At 52.2% G+C, this 19,517-nt stretch overlaps 4 protein-coding genes and 1 pseudogene across 4 annotated transcripts; 3 read left to right on the plus strand and 2 right to left on the minus strand.

The window, feature by feature from the left end:
* Positions 1-948: 948 nt before the first annotated feature.
* Positions 949-6,583, plus strand: SAPIO_CDS0146 (uncharacterized protein; the record flags this gene model as incomplete). Its single annotated transcript, XM_016783001.1, has 7 exons — positions 949-1,569; positions 1,641-1,834; positions 1,909-2,313; positions 2,625-2,684; positions 2,760-2,910; positions 3,275-3,653; positions 3,738-6,583. The coding sequence occupies 7 exons, from the start codon at positions 949-951 to the stop codon at positions 6,581-6,583; spliced, it is 4,656 nt and encodes a 1,551-aa protein (XP_016646634.1).
* Positions 6,584-8,289: 1,706 nt separating this feature from the next.
* Positions 8,290-9,459, plus strand: SAPIO_CDS0147 (Uncharacterized protein; the record flags this gene model as incomplete). Its single annotated transcript, XM_016783002.1, has 3 exons — positions 8,290-8,569; positions 8,635-9,175; positions 9,264-9,459. 3 exons carry the CDS (start codon positions 8,290-8,292, stop codon positions 9,457-9,459), a joined length of 1,017 nt encoding a protein of 338 aa, XP_016646635.1.
* Positions 9,460-11,012: 1,553 nt separating this feature from the next.
* On the minus strand, positions 11,013-12,461 carry SAPIO_CDS0148 (Diphthamide biosynthesis protein 1; the record flags this gene model as incomplete). The annotated part of the gene is made up of 2 exons (XM_016783003.1): positions 11,013-12,163; positions 12,233-12,461. The coding sequence occupies 2 exons, from the start codon at positions 12,459-12,461 to the stop codon at positions 11,013-11,015; spliced, it is 1,380 nt and encodes a 459-aa protein (XP_016646636.1).
* A 528-nt stretch (positions 12,462-12,989) lies between these two features.
* Positions 12,990-13,424, minus strand: SAPIO_CDS0149 (annotated as a pseudogene; the record flags this gene model as incomplete).
* A 404-nt stretch (positions 13,425-13,828) lies between these two features.
* Positions 13,829-15,061, plus strand: SAPIO_CDS0150 (uncharacterized protein; the record flags this gene model as incomplete). The annotated part of the gene is made up of 5 exons (XM_016783004.1): positions 13,829-13,834; positions 13,945-14,031; positions 14,107-14,469; positions 14,713-14,880; positions 14,966-15,061. The coding sequence occupies 5 exons, from the start codon at positions 13,829-13,831 to the stop codon at positions 15,059-15,061; spliced, it is 720 nt and encodes a 239-aa protein (XP_016646637.1).
* Between the last annotated feature and the right edge of the window lie 4,456 nt (positions 15,062-19,517).

The raw sequence follows: 19,517 nt of genomic DNA on the forward strand, positions 1-19,517 counted from the left end.
CATAGGATGTTTAGGGTTACGGTCAAGAAAAGGTAAAGAGGCATAGGGCTACGATGGCATGTATTATTATGAACTTGATGACCTGCATCTCCTTCACTACTTCTGTTTGGCAGTAGTGGTCTAATGGAAAATTTAAAACCCCCATGGAAAAGTCCACTTGTGTCATTGTTGAAACCAAATGTAATCTCTGCCAACCTGCTGGGTGAGATGAGGAGAGCTCGGAGTGAGAGACAGCAAAACGAAGTCGTCGTCTTGGACGCCTGGCTCTTCGCATTTCATCTAGGATAAAATATGCCTTTTAGTTGTTGTGGATGACGGAGATCATTTCTCTGGTGTCCGTCGTCTCCTCGAATCGTTCGTATTGGTGGTTGAAGAATGCCGAGATCCTGGTTGTTGGGTTGTAAATCCCGTGATCCCAAATCAAGGAAGGTGCGGACTTTCCTCGGTTCAAAGGTCCCTAAATCCACCTGACAACCAATGAAAACAACGCTACCTCGGTCAACATTCCGCAAACAACACTGGAAATGACAAGGTACACACAGACCTAGGTAAGGTCTGGCATGTGGGTATGGTCCAAGGCCCCGTCCCAGCCACCAAGAACCAAGGGGGCTGAACGCGACCGCAGCACTGGAAGGGGTCGTCTCACGACACATTGACCCTCCTCGACCATCGATCATTCTTCCCCTCTCTCTCTAATCCCCAGAGCAATTCTCGCCGAACTTTCCAGTTTTACTGGCTCAACGCGGAAAACGGGATACGGCAGTGGAGCGACCAATATTTTAAAGCGAAATCGAAAGCATTGGGCCGCGACTCTGTACACTTCCTGGCCCTGTCAAGTTCGCCCAGAACCCACCTCGGGAAAAAATAAAAGCCCCGGATTAATACCCAAAGAAATTTCCCGCCTCGGGGGTCGGGAAAGGAAAAAAAGGTAATGACATTAGCGACACCATGTCATCCCGCGACAACAACGGATCGTCTCGCCGCCGAAGCGGCCTCCTAACTCATTGGGTTCCCCTCGCCATCACGGTCGCCGTCGCCACGGCAGGCGTCGCAGCCTGGGCATGGAGCCAGCGCCAAACCGATGACGATGAAGACGAGCACGATGGTCTCGACTACGGCGGTGTGGACAACAACCAGGGGCGCGGAGGACGACCACCCTCGGGACCCGATCCGTCGTATGGTGGAGGCGGCGCGTCGTCGAGGGACATGAAGACGGGAGTGGTGGACGAGTCGGCGGATCCGCCGACGTGGAGCTCGAGGATCGGCGGCGCGTTGCGGCGCACGCCTAGCCCTCAGCAGATGTTTGGTTCGGCGAGCAAGACGGTGGTGGCGGGTGTCGCTGCGGCCGGCGCGGCTGTGGGAACGGCGCTGTCGGCGATAAGAGAGGAGGATAAGACGGCTTATGCGGATCATGAGACATGGTCGGAGGAGGCAGATGCGAAGCAGGAGAGGGCTGCGACTGCGGGGGCGGCGGGTAAGGAAGGAGGGAAGAAGAGAAGGACTGTTGCGGTTGTGGTTTCGGCGGATTCTCATGTTGAGGATCTAGGTGATGACGACTTCGAACATGCTGTAAGTGGGGGTAGAGTGTGGGCTGAATACCCGAGGTACCCCCAATACTGACTTGTTTCCTGGGAAACTAGACTATCCTGTCTCATTTGCCCAAGCACATTGATTTTTCGAGGACGAAGCTGTATATTCTTATTTACGCGCCCGGTCTTAAGGATGGTGGAAATCTGGACACGACGGGTAACAATCAGGCTCCTTCTTTGAGCTCTTCATTTTCTAACATCGGTCATGAACAAGCCCAACCGACCGAGGGCTCCAAGAGTCCAGCGTACGTTCTTGCCAAACCATCTCCAGACTCTAGGAAAGCTACCCGTTTGCGGTCTCTCTAACTGTGCTCTCTAGACTAAACCCTGCGTCGGGCAACCCCGCCTTCAACTCGGTCTACTCCCAGGCCCTCTCCCTCGTCGAAAAGGAAACCATGGTCCTCCCCTTTACGACGCGCAACGGCCACGTTCACATCCTACGCCACCTCCAACCCGAGATCATCTACCTACAGGAATCCCTTTCGGGCGAGAACGGATCTGTCGTTACGCAGGTACAGACCTGGCTCCGCTACGATCTTGTCCTCGTCGTCGGCGCCGAGAGCGGTCACGGCGGCCTTGCGGATAGCGAATCGGAGGCTGAGACGAAGGAGAAGGAGGAGAGGTGGTGGCAGCGGGAGGATAGAGTCGGTCGTGGAAGGGGGGTGGTTGTTGTCGATAGTATGAGGGTGTCGGATGATTGGGCGAAGAGGGTGCAGGGCTATGAGTAGAGATGGAGAGAAAGAGGAAGAGAGAGGAAAAGAGAGGAAGAGAGAGACCTGGAGGTATCATGTACACAGGCAATTGAATGATGATGACGGGACTTTAATGCATTGATATTTTAGGGGGAGGGAACTTTTGTCGTTACCTGTTTGTATGTTACGCTTATTTCCCCATTGGTTTTTTTTTTCTTTTTCTTTTTCATTTTTTTATGGAATTGGGGAGTGGTTTGGGGATTGAATATATTTCGTGACTTGTTCTATGTTCTCTGTCTTGTTTCTCACCGAGGTGTCAGTGCTCACTATCAAATTAATTCAGAGACCAGAGGTCCGGCCTCCTCCGCTCCTCGGCAGAGTCTTCACCTCGGAGCCATCGCAGGTAAAAAGCTAATAAAACATCAGCAGTTTGCAAATGAGATAGAGCCTTGAAAGTCCAGTAACTAGTTTAGACTAGGTCGCTTGTTCACCTCGATTTCATCTGCTTCAAATCGGAAAAGATGCCCTCGTCGTTCCTTGAGCACAAGTCACGTGACACGCCGTCTTTCTCTGGGCACCCAAAGGCTGACGCGAGGATTGTCCAGAAGCAGATGACCCCTTGCAAGAAGGTTCATGACTACCACTACACGCCTCTAACCCCACACACCGAACGCCATCAACTTCTCGCTCTGGGCATCATTCCGACATTCTTTTTACACATATTTTAGATTAATTTCGATTCATCAGTGATTACCACTTCTGTTTCTTTGGTCTCCGGCTGGGAATTTCCTTTCGATTCATCCTTTTGATGCGCCACCCGATCTTCGTCTATCCCGACCTTTGAACTATCGCATTCGACCCTCGTCAAGAAACACGGTCGACCGATGTTTTCGCCCTAGACAATCTATTTTCGCCACCTTTTCTTCTTCTGTTTTCTATAGAGAGGAACCGAATCGAGGAGGAGCCATTGTCGCTGGCCATTCCCTTGCATAGGCGGAAGCGACCGGCCACCGATCTAGCGATATGGCGCCAGTCATCACGGCTGTGCAGCCTCCGATGCCCACGGGGAAGGTCAAGCGGCCAATCCCTCCGGGCATCCAGACGAACGGATCAGGTCCCTCGCGTCCATCGCCATCTCCCTCACCTTCAATGTCCGCCAAGAAACCCCCGAACAGCGCAAAGCAGAATGCCAATTCCGCGACCAATGCCGCCAACGCCGGCGCGCAGCAGACCGCGAGACCCCAGAGCAGGGCCCGTCGCGAGCCTTCAGCCCAGCTCACGGGCCGGAGTTCTAGGAATAGTGCTGGTCTGAGGTCGGCGTCTTTGGCTGCCGACGTGATGTTTCCGCCGATTGCGGAACCTCCTCCTTACAGTATGCCATTGCCAGCCATATGGCATAACTTGCTGTGATTTTTTTTTTCTTCTTTGCGTTATCGCTAACACTGTACGTCTCTAGTTGTGACTGATGAGTATATTCTTAAAAAGTATGCCGGCAGCCCGCCGTCACTCATCGTCCACATGCACGCGACGCATTTCAAGTTCGACCAACAGGACGGCGTGTTCCCCTACAAGTCGCCCATGAAACTGTTTCTCGAACATCTCAGGGCAAGGACAGTACCGCATGAAATCCTACTACAACTTACGCAAGCCGGTGTGTCTTTTTACGAAGGATGTCTTATCGTCCAGGTCCACGACCACAAGTCTGTCGCGCAAACCAACGATGCTCCGAAGCCGACTACTGCCGGAGCAAATACCACCCCCGTCTCCTCAATCCATAACTACAACCCATACCTCACACCCTCGACAACAACACCCTACCCTAAAAACGAACCCAAGACTGAAACGGACGCGGAGCCCACTATTGATGGAGAGAAAAAGGAGAAGAAAGCAGCCGAGGACAAGGACAGACAATCTATGCCTGCGCCAGCGCTGCCCACAGAAGCCAAAAGTCAACCGCCACCTAAACCCAAGACATTCACCGTAGTGCTTCATCCTACGGCTCAAAGTCTCCAGACCGATCTTTTAATAAAAGCGTCGACCCCTCGGTCATCGTCGGACACCAAGGATGGTGCGCCCCCGTCCACTCCCCTTACTGCGGCACCACCCGCCTCCGCCGCCGCCGCCTCGGCAAGTATGCCCCCGCCTGCAAAGAAGCAAAAGCGGGAGCGCATGGAACTTGACGGCAATAATATTTACGCTGTCGAGGGCGAGTACTTGGTAAATACCATGGCTCCCTTGATGCTAGAACCTGCCAGGAATGCCGAGGAGGTCATGGCCTTACTTGAGGCCAAGGCGCATCCCATGCATTCCGAGCCGCCACCGCAACCCAAGGCGCGGAAGCGGACTGTTGCGGAAATGGCTGCTGATCAGGCCCTCATTGCCGACCAAGAGCGTTACATGCTTCTTCTCGACGAGAGGCTGGCCTCCAATGCCAACGGCACTCAGGGTGCTCCTGGCGGTGGCGACGGCGATATCCACGGTGGAGCAGCTGCGTTCGAACCCCGGTTTGAGCGGTTCCAGGTCATTGCCGACATCAAACGAGAGCATGCCGAGAAGAAGGAGCAAGAGAGGATCAAGCAGGCGGAAAATGCGAGGCGTCTGGAACTGCAGCGCCAGCAACAGCAGCAGCTGCACGACCAGCAAGTCGCCGCTCAGCGACAGGCGGCCGAGATGGAGAGGCAACGGAGAGAACGCGAGGCTTTGCTGCAACAACAGCAACAGCAGCAGCAGCAACAGCAAGAAGCGCGCAGGAAAGCAATGGCTGCTCAGGCCCAGGCCAAGGTCGCCGCTGCACAGAAACAACAGCAGGCCAAGAATCTGGCGGCGCAACAGGCACAGCAACAGGCACAGCAACAGGCACAGCAACAGCAACAACAACAGCAACAACAACAGCAGCAGCAGAATGCCGCCGCGAAGTCAGCGGCTGCTGCAAAAGCTGCGGCGAAAGCGGCCACTCCCGTCGCCAACAAGCCGACCCCGGTCAACGCGGCCGCTGCCAATGCTGCGGCCAACGTCCCCCACCCAAATGGTATGCAGGCTGCGCAAGCTACGCCCAGGTTCCACCAGCAAGTTGCGCAACAACAACCCCAGGTCTCCTCTCCGGTTATACGGCAAGGTACGCCCCATTCGATGTCGTCACCTATGCCTGGAGCTGTGGCAATGCAGCAGCAAAATTCCGGCATGGCAGCAGCAAGCCCTCCGAGGCCTCCTTCGGTTGTGCAAAATCATACTCCGATGGCCGTTCCCATGTCTCGCGGTATGTCTGCTCGTGGTAGCCAACAAAGCCATGCGGCCGGTACTCCTCGCATGCCCAACAGCACACCAAATATGCCGCACACGACGCCGATCAACCGTCCCGCTGTCATCCAGACGCCTCGCATGTCCCAGGCCAGTCCTCCTCCTGCCATGATGGCCCAGGGCTCCCAGATGGGCACGCCGATGATGATAAACCAAGGCATGCCGCAGCAGATCCATCAGCAAAATGCCATCGCGGCGCAACTCGCGGCGCAGCAGAAGCGTTTGCTACAAGCCCAACAGCAGCAGATGGCTCAGGCGATGCAAAACGGCGGCATGGCCAATCCCCTTACGCCGCAGCAGCAGCAGGTCCTTCAGCAGCAGCGACTTCAACAGTTGTTGTTGCAGCAGCAACGTAATGGCATGATGAACACGCAGCAGCAGCTCGCGCAGCAGTACGCCCAATCGATGAACCAGATGCAAGGACAGCTCTCGCCTCAGATGCAGGCGCAGCTCCAGGCGCAAATGGCTCGGATGAACCAAATGAACCAGATGAACCAGATGAATCAAATGAACCAGATGAACGCGCAAATGAACGCGCAGATGGGTCAGATGGGTCAGATGAACCAGGTCAATCAGATGGGCGCGCAGATGGGACGACAGCAGATGATGCCGCACCAGAACATGATGAACGGCGCCAACGCCGTCAATATGCAGGCGGCCATGATCCAGATGCAGCAACAGCAACAGCAAGCGGCGCAGCAGAACCAGAACAACCAGCTCAACGAGCAGATCCGCGCCCGCGGCCAGCACCTGTACAGGACCAACATCGCCAACCTCGCGGCCAAGTTCGGCGGCACCGTCGAGAGCATCCCCGGCGATACGCTGGAGAACTTCAAGAAGACGTGCATGCAGCAGGCGCGGAATCAAGTCGTTCAGCAGGTGAACCAGCAGAGGGTGCAGCAGGCGATGATGCAGCAGGCTCAGGTTCAGGCGCAGGCTCATGCGCAGGCTCAACAGCAGATGGCTATGCAGCAGGGGATGATGGGCGGTCATCAGGGGATGTAAGATGCTTTTCCGTGTATTTGGAGAGGGGGAACGGTACCGGGTGGTTGGATCTTTTTCTTCTTCTTTTCCTCTTTTTTCTCTTTTTTTTGCTTATATATACCCACATACTCTTTTTTCTTTCGTGCTTGGTTGTATTCTTCAACAACCCATCTTGTGATAACGCCCCGTGTTTCCGTTCGGTTCGACTATTTTCTCTCGCGTCAGACTCTGGGCAGGATACTTGCTACTACTCGGATTGTCTTCTGTTTTTCTTTTTCTTTTTTTTTCCCCTGGTCTTGTTCGGAGGGTTTGGCGGAACTTGGCTGGTATGGCTAGGATTTTTCAAAGGCGACTGGAAGGGAAGGCCCCTTTTTGGCGATTCGACTTGGCTTTTTTTTTCTTTTTTTGCTGTCCTCTTTCCTCATTTCCTCGTTCTTTTTTTTTTTTTTTTTTTTTTTTTTTTTTTTTCTCTCTCGCGGTTTTCTGCATCGGGGTTCCAATGAGACATTACAACAAAAACTCGGCGTCAAGGGAAGAAAGGGACTTTGTGTAATCAAACGAGGAGATGCATTGTCGTTTTTTTTCTTAATTTTTCTTTTCTTTTCTTTCCCTCTCGAAACAGTTTATATGGTTTTAGGATTTTTTGCAAAGGATGAGGGAGAGCAAGGGTCTTTTTATTCTTTGTTTGTCTGGTTTTTCCTCCCGTTTTAACGGCCGGATTGCTTGGTTTTTTCTGGTTTGACGTTCCTGGACTCGGGACCTTGGGGGAGGACGGGTGGTCCTCTCCCGTTGTTAGCATCTTCTAGGCAGCCAATATAATATCTAGTTGATGTGCAGGATTTACGACTTTGCGGTGTGTGTGAGTGACATCTCGGTTTCGGTGTGAGGTGTATGCTAGGCAGCCATAATGTGATCTGATCTGGATGTTGAGATGCAGGTGTTGGTGTGAGGCTTGTAAGTGATGCTTAATTTTTGGGAATACGTCGAGACTATTCTCTGCAGTTTGACAGGACCGCCAACACATCCCAGTCCTTTCGAAGTCCATATCTTCTGGTGTCCTTGATTCCATCTCATCTGATCTAGACCTAGGAATTTTGCGTCTGTGAAGCTTCCCCCAGTTTCCAAAGAAAAACCATCTCCTATCTGCATATTCGTTGTTGAGAGTTTACGAAGTAGACAACAGAGACGTTGTGCAAGCACCGAGGTATTTCGAACAGTGACTGTACCTCGCGACCCGGTCACGTGCCCTTTGGATTGTGACGGGATCTTCCGCCCAGACCACAGACGATGACGACACTTTACTCATTTGGCCAGGTCAAGTGCGGCCAAGTGTGACCTGCTACTGCATCCGTTCAACCAACGTCCGCATCTCGAGAGCTTGTCAGCTGGTTGCGACGTTCCGGTCATTCCATCTTCGATTCGATCATCCCCACGAAGCTTTGCCTCAAGCACTGGACGTCTTACAATCGTTTTTACTTTTCCTTCTTCTCATCGACCTGTTTCCTGTGGTTCCAACCTCGTCGTATTCTTCTCCCGCTGCATGTCGCAGCTTATCCAACACTTTTTTTCTTTCTCAACCCGTCGGAACTCCAACCTCGTTTTCATTCACCCTTGATTCGATTCCACTGCAAGGCCTCGACATCTCATAGTTCCGAATAGAACCGTCCGAAACGAAGAAAACAAACGAAACACCCTCGCCAAGGAATAAAGAAAAAAAAAAAAAGAACATGCAGATACCACGATTCGCTCGGGCTCAAACCGCCCTCCTCCTCTCTCTCCTACTAGCCCCCGTAACCGCAACCTCGACGGCTCTACTACACTGCGAAAACATCCGGGTGGACGGGTTTAGCTTCAACCTCGAAAAGCTCGGGGGACCGCACTCGGTCGTGACGACCTTGAGGGAGCCGCCAAGCTATACCAATACGACGTATACAGTGGATATTTGTAAGCCGCTGAAGAAGTCTGGGGATGCGCCCAAGGATGAGCAGTGTCCTAACGGCACGAGAGGTAAGAACAGAACAAGAAAAAACAAGGCTTTCTTTGAGTGAAGCTAACGCTCTTACTTCTTATAGTCTGCGCTATACAAAGAACCTACAACGAAAGCGACGACGGCGGCCAAAAGGCCGTAGTCCGAAAAGTCGTCCCCATAGCCGGCGCCCTCCAAGACCACGGCGCCTTCGCCTTCGACTACGAAGCCGCGCGCCTAAAGACGAGCGATTCCAACTCGGATTCCCGACAGGAGGGCTTACGGCTCATCCTCAAGGGCGGAGCGTATCCCCTCGACGTGCCGCACAAGGAGCAGACGCGCCAGCGGGCCGTGATCGAGTTTATTTGCGATCCTGAGAAGGAGGGCAATGAGGGCGAGTGGGAATCGGATGACAAGTACGACGAGGAGGGTGGTCAAGATGAAGAGGGGAAGACGCGGAGGAAGAGGGATGATGGGGAGAAGCAGCTCATGAAGGATGGTGCGGCGTTGAAGTTTATTAGTTATGGGAAGGAGACGGATTCGGATTGGGAAACGCTGAGGTTGGAGTGGAGGACGAGTCATGCTTGCGAGAGTGGTTATGACCAGGGTTCGGCGAGCTGGGGATTGTTTACTTGGCTTGTTGTCATGTTAGTCCTTTCTCCTTTACTTTCCCCTTCTTCTTATCGTTTCCCTTCGAATTCGGTCAGATTGAGAGCTAACTACGGGTCGTGGCAGCGTATTCATGGGCATTGCGGCCTACCTCATCTTCGGCTCGTGGCTCAACTACAACAGGTACGGAGCCCGCGGCTGGGACCTCGTTCCCCACGGCGATGCCATCCGCGACATCCCTTACCTCATGAAGGATTGGACTCGGAGCGTCCTCAACACCGTGCAGGGGTCCGGCAGCAGAGGAGGATACAGCGCTGTCTAGAGGAACTGCGGGCTGAAGGTAACAAGCCCCAGAAGTATGTATCATTTGGAACTTGCAAGGGAAAAAAAGAAAACAATATTTGAAAGCTGCGGTGCCTTGCTTGTTGTGGAGATCTGCTGTAAGTGTTGGTGAAGTGTTGAGGAATTTTTTTTTTTTTTTTTTTTTTCCGTCGATGGATCATTTGCTTGCACGGAATGTTGAACTCAAACTCTCCTGGCAGAGTCTGGTTCTTCCTTTTCTCTCAGCGAGCGTCTACGGCTGGGTCGCTCGCTCAATGGACATGGATTGGCGTTTTGGAGGGACCATACTTGGGGCTTCTTTGGCATTTAATATATATCTCTTGCTACTTGAGACTGTTATGTGGTGATGCTTGTGATTCCCGTTGAGAAGTTCCCACAATTGTATTTTATGTTCGCCCAATCCGATGTAAGGCGATGGGCCATCCCAGGCAATAGGTTGTTGGCTCAACTCGGCGGTAATGACCGCAATGTTAACTCGCTGGATTCTCCAGGATGTTGCTAAGCTTCTCGAGGCCGTCGTCTACTTCCTTACAAAAGTTGGAGGCGCGCCCACCAAAATGTAAAGAAAAAAAATGTGTCACTTCCCATTTCGAACGAACGACCTCCCGGAGCCAAATCCTAATTTCTAAGTACCTTTTCTCGCCATTTGTCCTCCAACAAAGTACCTCTCACAAGGCTACACAACATCACAACCATCACAGCCTCGCCAACGCAGTCCATTTTCTGCACCACAACGTCGAATTAAATAAAAAAAAATTTAAATTCAATAATGCCAACTACCAAAAAGAGTTCGGCCCCCGTCGGTTGAGCCTACATCTCTTGTCGTCGGGTCGTATCGCTCGATTCGTCTCGTTCGCTTCGTTTCGCTCGGTTCGATTCGGTACATTGTTGTTGGATATGTCGAGAGAAGTTGAGTCATCACGGCTTTGTCCCGACTGTAACCAGCGCCCGCCGTTCGTCAACGATTACCGGGAGGCAATTTGCTCCCTATAAGGTATACTCAGTCGCCCGTCAGCATTTTCGACTGTCGGCCCATTTCAGGTGCCATCTCCCCAGGCTGCCGGCTTCTCCCCTAGAGGAAGGAAGGGATGATGCCATTCAGAACTTCTAGGGACCTGTAGCATGCGCTACTCCCCTGCAGTTCGCCGTATTGCCCTGGCTTTGGGCCATGCTTGACGCTATTGCTAACCCGAGGAGACACCCCAACACGTGAGGCCATGGCGATGTCGTCTTGCATGGTCCCTCCTCATCCCTCGTCCCTCACCCATAATAAGGATTCCAAAATGTGATTTCTGTTTCCTCGACTTGATATCCGCACTCGTCCAATTGGTGCTGCGCCCAGTAACATTCGACGAGAAGTCGGCACCATTTCCCAACACTTCCCAATTCACTGAACCACCACCAAAGCAAAATGAGGAGCGGCCCATATCTCCTCGGCACATTCGGCAATCCTCCCGCACACAAGCACTCAAGCACATCAGAAACGAGAAAAGATTCGGCGAACACATTGCTAGTTGGCACAATCCACTTCGATTATGATCCCGCCGCGACTATCGGCTTTGTCCGCCCCAATCCCTCCTTACCATAATAATCCATAGGATAAACACCCTTACCCCAATCCTCCTTCTCCCCAAGAGCCACCAGAGCTTCGTAGGGCGTTAACAGCGGCCTCGGGAATGCGTATCCCCAGTCGATACTCAACCTCGGGCAAGCAACTTGCACCCAGCATTCTACATCGCTCATCATGGCCAGCTTCCCAGGAAATATCTCACTCATTAGCAGATTGACCCAAGGAATGCCCTTATCTCTCAACGACTTTTCGATGAGCCCCATCGTGTGAGGGTTCCCCTGTCTGCCAAGGGAACCGAGAATAAGACCCCATTTTCGGGCCTTTTTGGCCGTGGAGATTGCGTCTCGTCGGAGATCCTGCATTTCCTCGTGTCCGTATTCTTCTCGAGTGAGCTTTCGGGAGTACGGGTCGTATCGGTATGCGGGTATTGTGGGATTGTGAATCATGATGCTCTCGAGGTGGAAGCGCCCATCACCAAGGTAGAGTATCATGTCCACATTATCCTCATCGCTGAGTTTCGGCGATGTGCAGCCTAGGATTTCTCCCTTACTGAGTGGAGCTATTTGAGGAACAAGAACATTAAATCCGGCCTTCTCCAAGGTCTTCTTAACACCGTGTATCGTCGCGTTAAACTGGATGGTGCCGACTATGGCAATGGTCTTGCCGCTGGAAAAGTTCCGTTCTAGGCTCGCTACAAGATGTGCGGTATCAATAGTTATATCCACGAAGACATAGAGCGTCTTGATCTGCGTGACATCAATTGGGATGAGGCAACTGTGCGCATAGTGCACGAGGAGATCGCAGCCCAAGGCTCTCGCTGTATAATCATCTATACAGCATGCGCCATAGGTCACGTCTCCCATTATCAGCGTCTCAACGCCGGGACAGAACTGAGTGAGAATGTCTGATATGGTGGTCGCGAAGAGTAAGAGGCCTTCTGGCATTTGCAACGCAACCCTCTTGGCGTTTAGGGTACGGATTCTGTGTATCGTCTTGTGGATTTCGAAACTGTAATTGGATGGGAGGAGGGATATCGCGCTATTAAGGGCCGGGTCCTCGAGGATGTCCTTCGGGACTTGGTTTAGGAGCCGCGGCATCCTACGCGGGCCCGCCTCTGAAGCATTTGATTAGTGGAAGGATCCGGGGCTTGCCGCAGGGAAGACCACAGGGAAGATCCGCATACTCTGCACATCGGTTCTTTCCGAAGCTGCACCACTCGCATTCTGATCGGATTTCGCTGCCGCATCCGCCGCTCTTCTCCCAATGAACCTCTTCTTGGGCTGTTTTAATGGCGGCGTCGATGATTCCGCCGCTTGGGCCGGGGCGGGAGCCGGGATTGTGGATTCTGGGAATTGGGCGGCCTCGATATCGGCGGCAATGCCGAGATCAACCTGAGCTCTGTCCTCCTCCATGATCTTCGGGGGAAGTCTCGTGACGAGGAGTATTCTAAAAGGCGACTTCTCTTAACGGTGAAGGTGAGCTTGGAAGGCTGTAAGATTTAAGGCCGTCATCGCAAAAATTGCCCCTCCCCCGCCAAAAAGTTCAAATCGAACATTGAAGTTGTCGGTGGGGCAGGGTTCTTAGTCATACCATCGATGCGCTTAAACGACACCTCCAATATCAAACAGAATTGAAGCTTCTTTTAACTCGACAATACTAAGTAAACATTGAAACAAGTGTATTCGAAGTTGGGTATTCTATTCATGAGCAGGTCGGGCATTATCGTAAAGGCGATGGGAGTGGAAGGTTGTAGTACACTGCCCTTCTTGTCGTACTCGAGGAAAGGATCCTGATCCTCATAGGCGGCGGCTTAGTGAACATGTTACGCGGCTCTGATTTCGGTCGCGAAATCAGCACCATATCCTGGCTGGTCCGCGGCATTGAGAGGTGATATCGGGTCCGGTATTAAGAATGACGAGGCCGAATATATCGAGGGGGAGCTATTGACGACTGCCAATCGGCTCCGGGCGTTCTGAAAATTGCAGTTTGTACTTGACAATCTCCATGATCTCCAATGCCTCTGAACCTTCGGGTTGATCCGGCTTCTTTCGAACAACCACAACGGCCTTGGACAGCTTCTTGACCTCTCCGGTCATGCGCATTCCTCGGTCCACGTACATGTAGACTTTTTTCATCCACGCCGTATTCCCGTCATTTTGAGACGCTGGGTCAAAGCCTGGAAAGTCTATTGTACCGATTGTTACCGGCTCCGAGGAAGTAGATCCGTCAGCAGACACCGTCTCGGGAAGTCTGAAGGATCCTTGAAGTTCGAGGAAGGCGAGGCCGGACGGTGTCTGTATTAATGGTGGGAGAGGGTTCACAGAGCCTCCCCGTGCCGGATTTGGAGGATAAAGCTCGACTTTGGCGTCGACCATGGCTCACTATAGAAGGGTTGTCAATGCCTGCTCCGGCGGCAACAGACAATTGACGCGAGCTAAAACGCGAAGCTTCCTGACTTGAATCTGATCATTGGTACCGAAAATGGTACGTACCTAAATTCATCGAGGGCTTTTGCTTAGCTAAGTATTTTTTTTAGCAAGTGCCCTCGGCTAAACTTCCAATTAATTTTCCGACAAGACCTGGAAGTTGGTCCGCCACGGTCGCCCTCGGCGCTGATTGGCTAAGAATATTTTCCATTGAACCAACCCTACCTCCTTAGCCCACACTTGTGAAATCCGCCTTTTTTCCCAAGCGGAACTTCTTTTAATATCATCTCGACAACGCCCAACGAACTTCAAAGCCGGCAACTTTTCAGTTTCGGATCACCACCGCTGGCAAGATGAAGGTAAGAAACAATGGACCGAAGACACTCAGACGAGCCTTCAACAGTTCATTACTTGAATTATCCTCACTTTGGAATTGCCCGCTGACCAGCTTTTTTTTCTCTCCTCGCAGTTGAACATTTCCTACCCTGCCAACGGCAGCCAGAAGCTCCTCGACATCGAGGATGCGCGCAAGCTCGCTATCTTCCTGGACAAGCGCGTACGTCTTCTCTCGAGTCCCGCCGATTTCAATCGAGATCGAACCACGCACCGAAACTAACGATTGCCAATATAGATGGGCGCTGAGGTCCCCGCCGACTCCCTCGGCGACGAGTGGAAGGGCTACATCCTCCGTATCACCGGTGGAAACGACAAGCAGGGTTTCCCCATGAAGCAGGGTGTCATGCACCCCTCGCGTGTCCGACTCCTCCTCTCCGACGGCCACTCCTGCTACCGAGTTCGACGAACTGGCGAGCGCAGGAGAAAGTCCGTTCGCGGCTGCATCGTCGCCAACGACCTCTCCGTCCTTGCCCTCCGCATCGTCAAGCAGGGCGAGCAGGACATCCCCGGATTGACCGACGTCGTCCACCCCAAGCGCCTTGGTCCCAAGCGTGCCACCAAGATCCGACGATTCTTCAGCCTCAGCAAGGATGACGACGTAAGTGAGGTCCCAAGTTCTAGCAGGGCCTTCCTCGTCATCGCCTATCCAGATCTGCGGTGGAGGATGCAGCAGTCTGGGTAGAGTCTGAGAGGGCCATGATTTATCTCGAATCTCGCCTTGAAAAATAGGCAAAGAGAAAGAGACTTCATGGATGGCTATAATATACTGCAACGAACGATTAAATCGTTTCTATCTCGAACCCGCGGGTTTGCTAATTCGACCGTTTTCAACGGCAAATAGGTCCGCAAGTACGTCATTCGACGAGAGATCCAGCCCAAGGACGAGAGCAAGAAGCCCTACACCAAGGCTCCTAAGATCCAGCGCCTTGTTACTCCTCAGCGCCTCCAGCACAAGCGCCACAGGATCGCCCTCAAGCGCCGTCAGGCCGAGAAGGTCAAGGACGAAGCCGTACGTTTTCCCCATCCCCGGTTTTTGCCTCCTGCCGTTACCTTGTCTGGTTCAAACCAACGCTAACACTTCATGATTTTTACAGAACGAGTACGCTCAGGTTCTCGCTAAGCGTGTGGCCGAGGCCAAGGCCCAGAAGGCCGATCTCCGCAAGCGACGAGCCAGTTCCATGCGCAAGTAAAGTTTCGGCGTTTGTATAGGCAAAAATGGGGCGGGAAGGGGAAATAAAAAAAATGTTTAAGTTTGGAACCCTTGGGTTGTTTTTATGCTTTGCATCTCGGAGTATGGTAACCCTCATGAGATTAGATGAGTTTCCCATTTTCAAAGGAGCTACATGGGGTGAAATGGTTTTCTCTCTTCAGATATTCCCCCGGGGTACAAATCTGAAAACTGTATCCTACAACCACGCCACCGTTTCCCTGCCCTTCTGGACGACGGAATCCTTCTTGCGCTTCGACTTCGTGTGCATTTAACGTGGATGGACTGTGACCCATGATATTTCCCGATTTGGCCGAGGAGCGTCTAATTGTAGCCAACCCGCCTTCAAGGAATCAGCAGCGAATATGAAATAGCGTATCGTGACTGCCGACTTCTCGGAACAAAACAAGGGATCACTCACATAGCGGAAAGGGCCCAGGCAGGAAGGGCTTGGTCCATATCAGCTTTAAGATCACATCAAACTTATTTTTCACTCACAAGATAAAAGTAAGCCATGGGCCTGGGGAAATCGTGTCTGTGATTGAGATTTATCTTGAGCTCTATATACCCAAAACCGTTATCTGTTTGCTATGTAGCACCGCCCGTTGCATTCCTCTCACGTTCAGCAGTCCGAAACTTGAGTCCTCTCTGCCTGCCACTAGCAAGGAAGAAATCCTTCAATCAATTGTCGTTGTTGGCACAGGCGCCGATAAGTTTCTCATAAGAAACAGAACATCCTCCCCACAAAACTACTCGTCTTCCCCGTCGAGAAGGCCCGGCGAGGCCGAAGATGGGACATGAGCTGGAAGGGGGACTGGTGTGTGAGCACTCATTGATTGCTGAGTCGCAGGGCAACCCGAAGGAGAGAATTCATCTCGTCAAGCTCTTCTGCGATGTAAGAGACGGCGAACGCCGAGGGGCCGACCCCAGATCGAAGTGCCACGCAGGAGGCAAGCTCCCTAGCTTTCGCAGGGAGGTATCTCTCCCAATCTTGTTTCTGCTCGTCCTCCGCTGTGCCGCAGTGCCGAGGCCTTTAGAATGGAGAGCGGATGCTGGCGGATGCGGTTCTCCTCTCATAAATTCGGGCAATGGCACGGAAAATCCATCCATCGCGCCAACAGGCGAATCCTATCTTATTTAGGAGTTCAGAAGTGCTGCCATTTTTCGGGAATAGCACACTATTAACTAGGCACGGAGATTCCCATCAGAATGTTGTAAATATCCGTTTTTATAGTGGCCCCATTCGGAGTATCCAGGGAAGTTTGTTGAGCACCCTGATCCCTCAGGGTCCCAATGAGACCGCCAGTGTTGGGGAGTCAAGGTAGACGTGAGGTTGCTTTGTCTTACATTCCTCACTCAAGACTAACCCTTTAATCTCTACCTTGAGTGGTAAGCCGCCGTGTCCCAGCGCTTAAGAACGATAAACGTGGTTGTCCCGGCCATACCTGGATAATCGTGGATTCCTATATTTTCGAAGTATTTGATGAATGGTGTTGAAGTGTAGGTTCCAATTTTCTTGGGATCTCAGCACTTATATCCCCAATAGTGAGCTGATCCCCTGGGCAGGGCCCTTTTTCTAGTGTCTTGGGGAGCAAACGTGGGTGCGAAGTAGATGGGGAGTCCAGTGATCACTCTCGGCCTACTATTGTAAGTCGCCAATGCCTTGTTAGTGCGCTGCATGGCGCTCGCCTCGTCAAGCATTACAAGTTCTAGCCAGGCGTCTTAACCCTACCGTAGGATCGATCCTCGAGCGGTATATAGGCGGCAACCCACCCCTTCCGTGTTTCCCACATTGTCTGTGACCAAGCTCCTGCGGATGCTAATGAATATGGCAAGGCTTGGCATTTTATCTCCTGGCATTGGCGTGTCACACGTTTGATGGACGTGGATTCTGGGCTGGGCAGAACCTTGTGGCCAGTCAATCCTCCCATCGGGCAGTTTTACGGACCCGCGCAATGTCTTCTCGATCTGGATATCACTGAAGATCCCATGCATGAGTTTCTCGCGGATCTTCCTGCTATCCTAGCGGCATATGCCCGCGTAAAGTCGCGCTATGCCGGGGTTAGGAACCATAGCATTTTCTGATGGGAGACCCGAGGAGCATTGTGGTGTTTCTATGACATCGCGCTAATCTATGGGCTCTTTGATATCTACACCGCAGCGCAGCCGCCCTACCTCAAAAGCTTCAATCTGGATCTTCGGGGATAGGGCTTGGTCCGGACACTAGCGGAAAAAGAAACTAACTTCGTGGTCGCCGATATTCTCTGAAATAGGTCTCCCGAATTCGCCTAGTAGAACGGCGCACAGAAGAATCTGTGTAACAAATATACTGCCGGGATCGTTTAGACACTCTGGCTGTAAGTCCGCGAAGTGCATCATCTCGCATATCTCTCCTCGCTCCTGATCATCTCTTTCTTTTCGTCGTCCCGTTTCCTCTCCTCCTCCAAGCATCTGAGCCGGGTTGATCTGTCAATGGGCATCACTTCCGGAAGCACCAAGCACGTACGGTTGGGGTTGTCCAACGCTCTAAGCTCTTACACTTACACCATTCGCGAGAACTTCTCTGGCTTTCTCAGTTCTCGGGGTAACATTACCGCCGCCGCCGGTCGCCTTCTGCTAGATCACCTACCATAACTCTTGAGAGTGATAGAGGCGGTCTACGCGAGGGCATATCAGGGTGTTGCTTCATTACTAAAAGAAGCAATCACCGTCTCAAGCCAAGTGAGACTTAGATTCTCATGGCACGACTCGCACTTATACAAGGGAGAGGCGAACGGAGAGCTGCTGACCCGAATATATATAGAATCCTCACCACGGCCGACCCGTCGTGGATGGCTTACGGAGCGGGTAGAAAGGGAGAAACAGGCCAAGGCTCGAAAACGCTTCTAATATGCGACAGTCGCCAGATCCGAACAAGACCTTCTCGCAAGAGTCCCGAAAAGCGAGTCTTGCTTAGCAACATTCGATATCCATGCGACGGTCTGATAATCCCAATGTGCATTATGTCGGTACCATGGCATCTCGACGGTCAACTCGAACCTCCTTTCCAGTCAACACAAAATGTGATTGTCTCCTGGCTGGTCGGCATTTCCAAGGATGCGTTTGTGCGAATAGATTATGGCTGGAATCAGAGTTGGTTGACCATAGTGTTTGTTGCTCGTTCCAATCCTCACGCTAGCACTTCCGTGGACAAGACACACGAGTGAACGTCTCGTCAGGGTGCGTATATATATATATATATATAAGAGTTCTCGGAACACCTGTGAGCATTATTGAGATTGTTCTTGGGACCTGCCCGTTGGCCTTTTGGTGGTACGCGACCGACGTGGGTGTCATGACTCCAGCAGCTATCGCACCGAGGAGCTTCGGGTCTGCCCTTGATACGAAGATGAACAGGAAACCCCAATCTGGGCAAAGTACCTCCAGGTAACTAACTAGATGCCCATTCTTCTGCGTTCCACGCCCTTTTTCCAACTAAACGGGTCAGGAATAGATTTATGTACATTCCCGGCTTGTATTGCTATCGAGTAGCTCCCGGATTTTTCTTCCATCATCATAAGTTGGTCATACAGAGCAGAGGAAGCCGTCGGTGATCCAGAGATTTGGACAGATCTCCGAGCCGTCGTTTTAGATATATAGAATGAAATGGTGGTGTCTGGGTTGACTTGAGTTCCCATGGCCCTCACTTGTCTTGCATCTCCTCAAAGCCCGAAATCGATTTCCTAACACAGGCTGCGCCTTCGTGACAACAATCTGAAGGGATTCGGGACGAAAGCAAAAGGCACGCATGAGGAGCAGCTCTACCGAATTCTCCTATGGCCTGATTGGCCAGCATCTTGGCGACGCACCGCCCTATTCCCTCAATCTTGCGGTCGTCAGGATTTTGCGGATTATATATGCGTTTAGGTCCCTGATGTCTCCAATAGTCATGTTAACAAAGGTTAGAGAAGGGGGCGTTGGAGGCCAGCAAAACAGCTTTCGCCAGGTCATCACAGCTCTCACAGCCCCCTCAGTGTCCGTATCTTCCGTGTCGGGTCGAAAGAAGAGAGCACCACCTCAACCTCCATTATTGAACCAGGTAAACTGAAATCCTGCACGCTGACTGATAGCCCAGACACTGCTATATTGCTTTTGAAAATTTTGGTGAATTGCCACAAGAACCAACATCTCGGCCTCCACGTCCCACATACATATATAGAACCGAAAAATTCCTTCATGGTTGATCAACCGACTAGGGGAGTGCTTGTCCTTGTCGCCCAGGACGTGTATGATGGAGCTTTATGTCCTGTAAGCGCATGGTAATGGGAGCCAAACCAGCGGCCACTTCTGGGTCGGGCAGCTACTCCTCCGAATCCAATCCCTTGCCTAGGGCGTGCAAGCCATCGATCAACACTCGGAAAGGAATCCCATGAGCTTGCCACCACCTGCGCGTGGGTGCT

This window comes from Scedosporium apiospermum, assembly GCF_000732125.1.
Source record: "Scedosporium apiospermum strain IHEM 14462 chromosome Unknown SEQ_SAPIO_0011, whole genome shotgun sequence".
NCBI classification, from domain to species: domain Eukaryota; kingdom Fungi; phylum Ascomycota; class Sordariomycetes; order Microascales; family Microascaceae; genus Scedosporium; species Scedosporium apiospermum.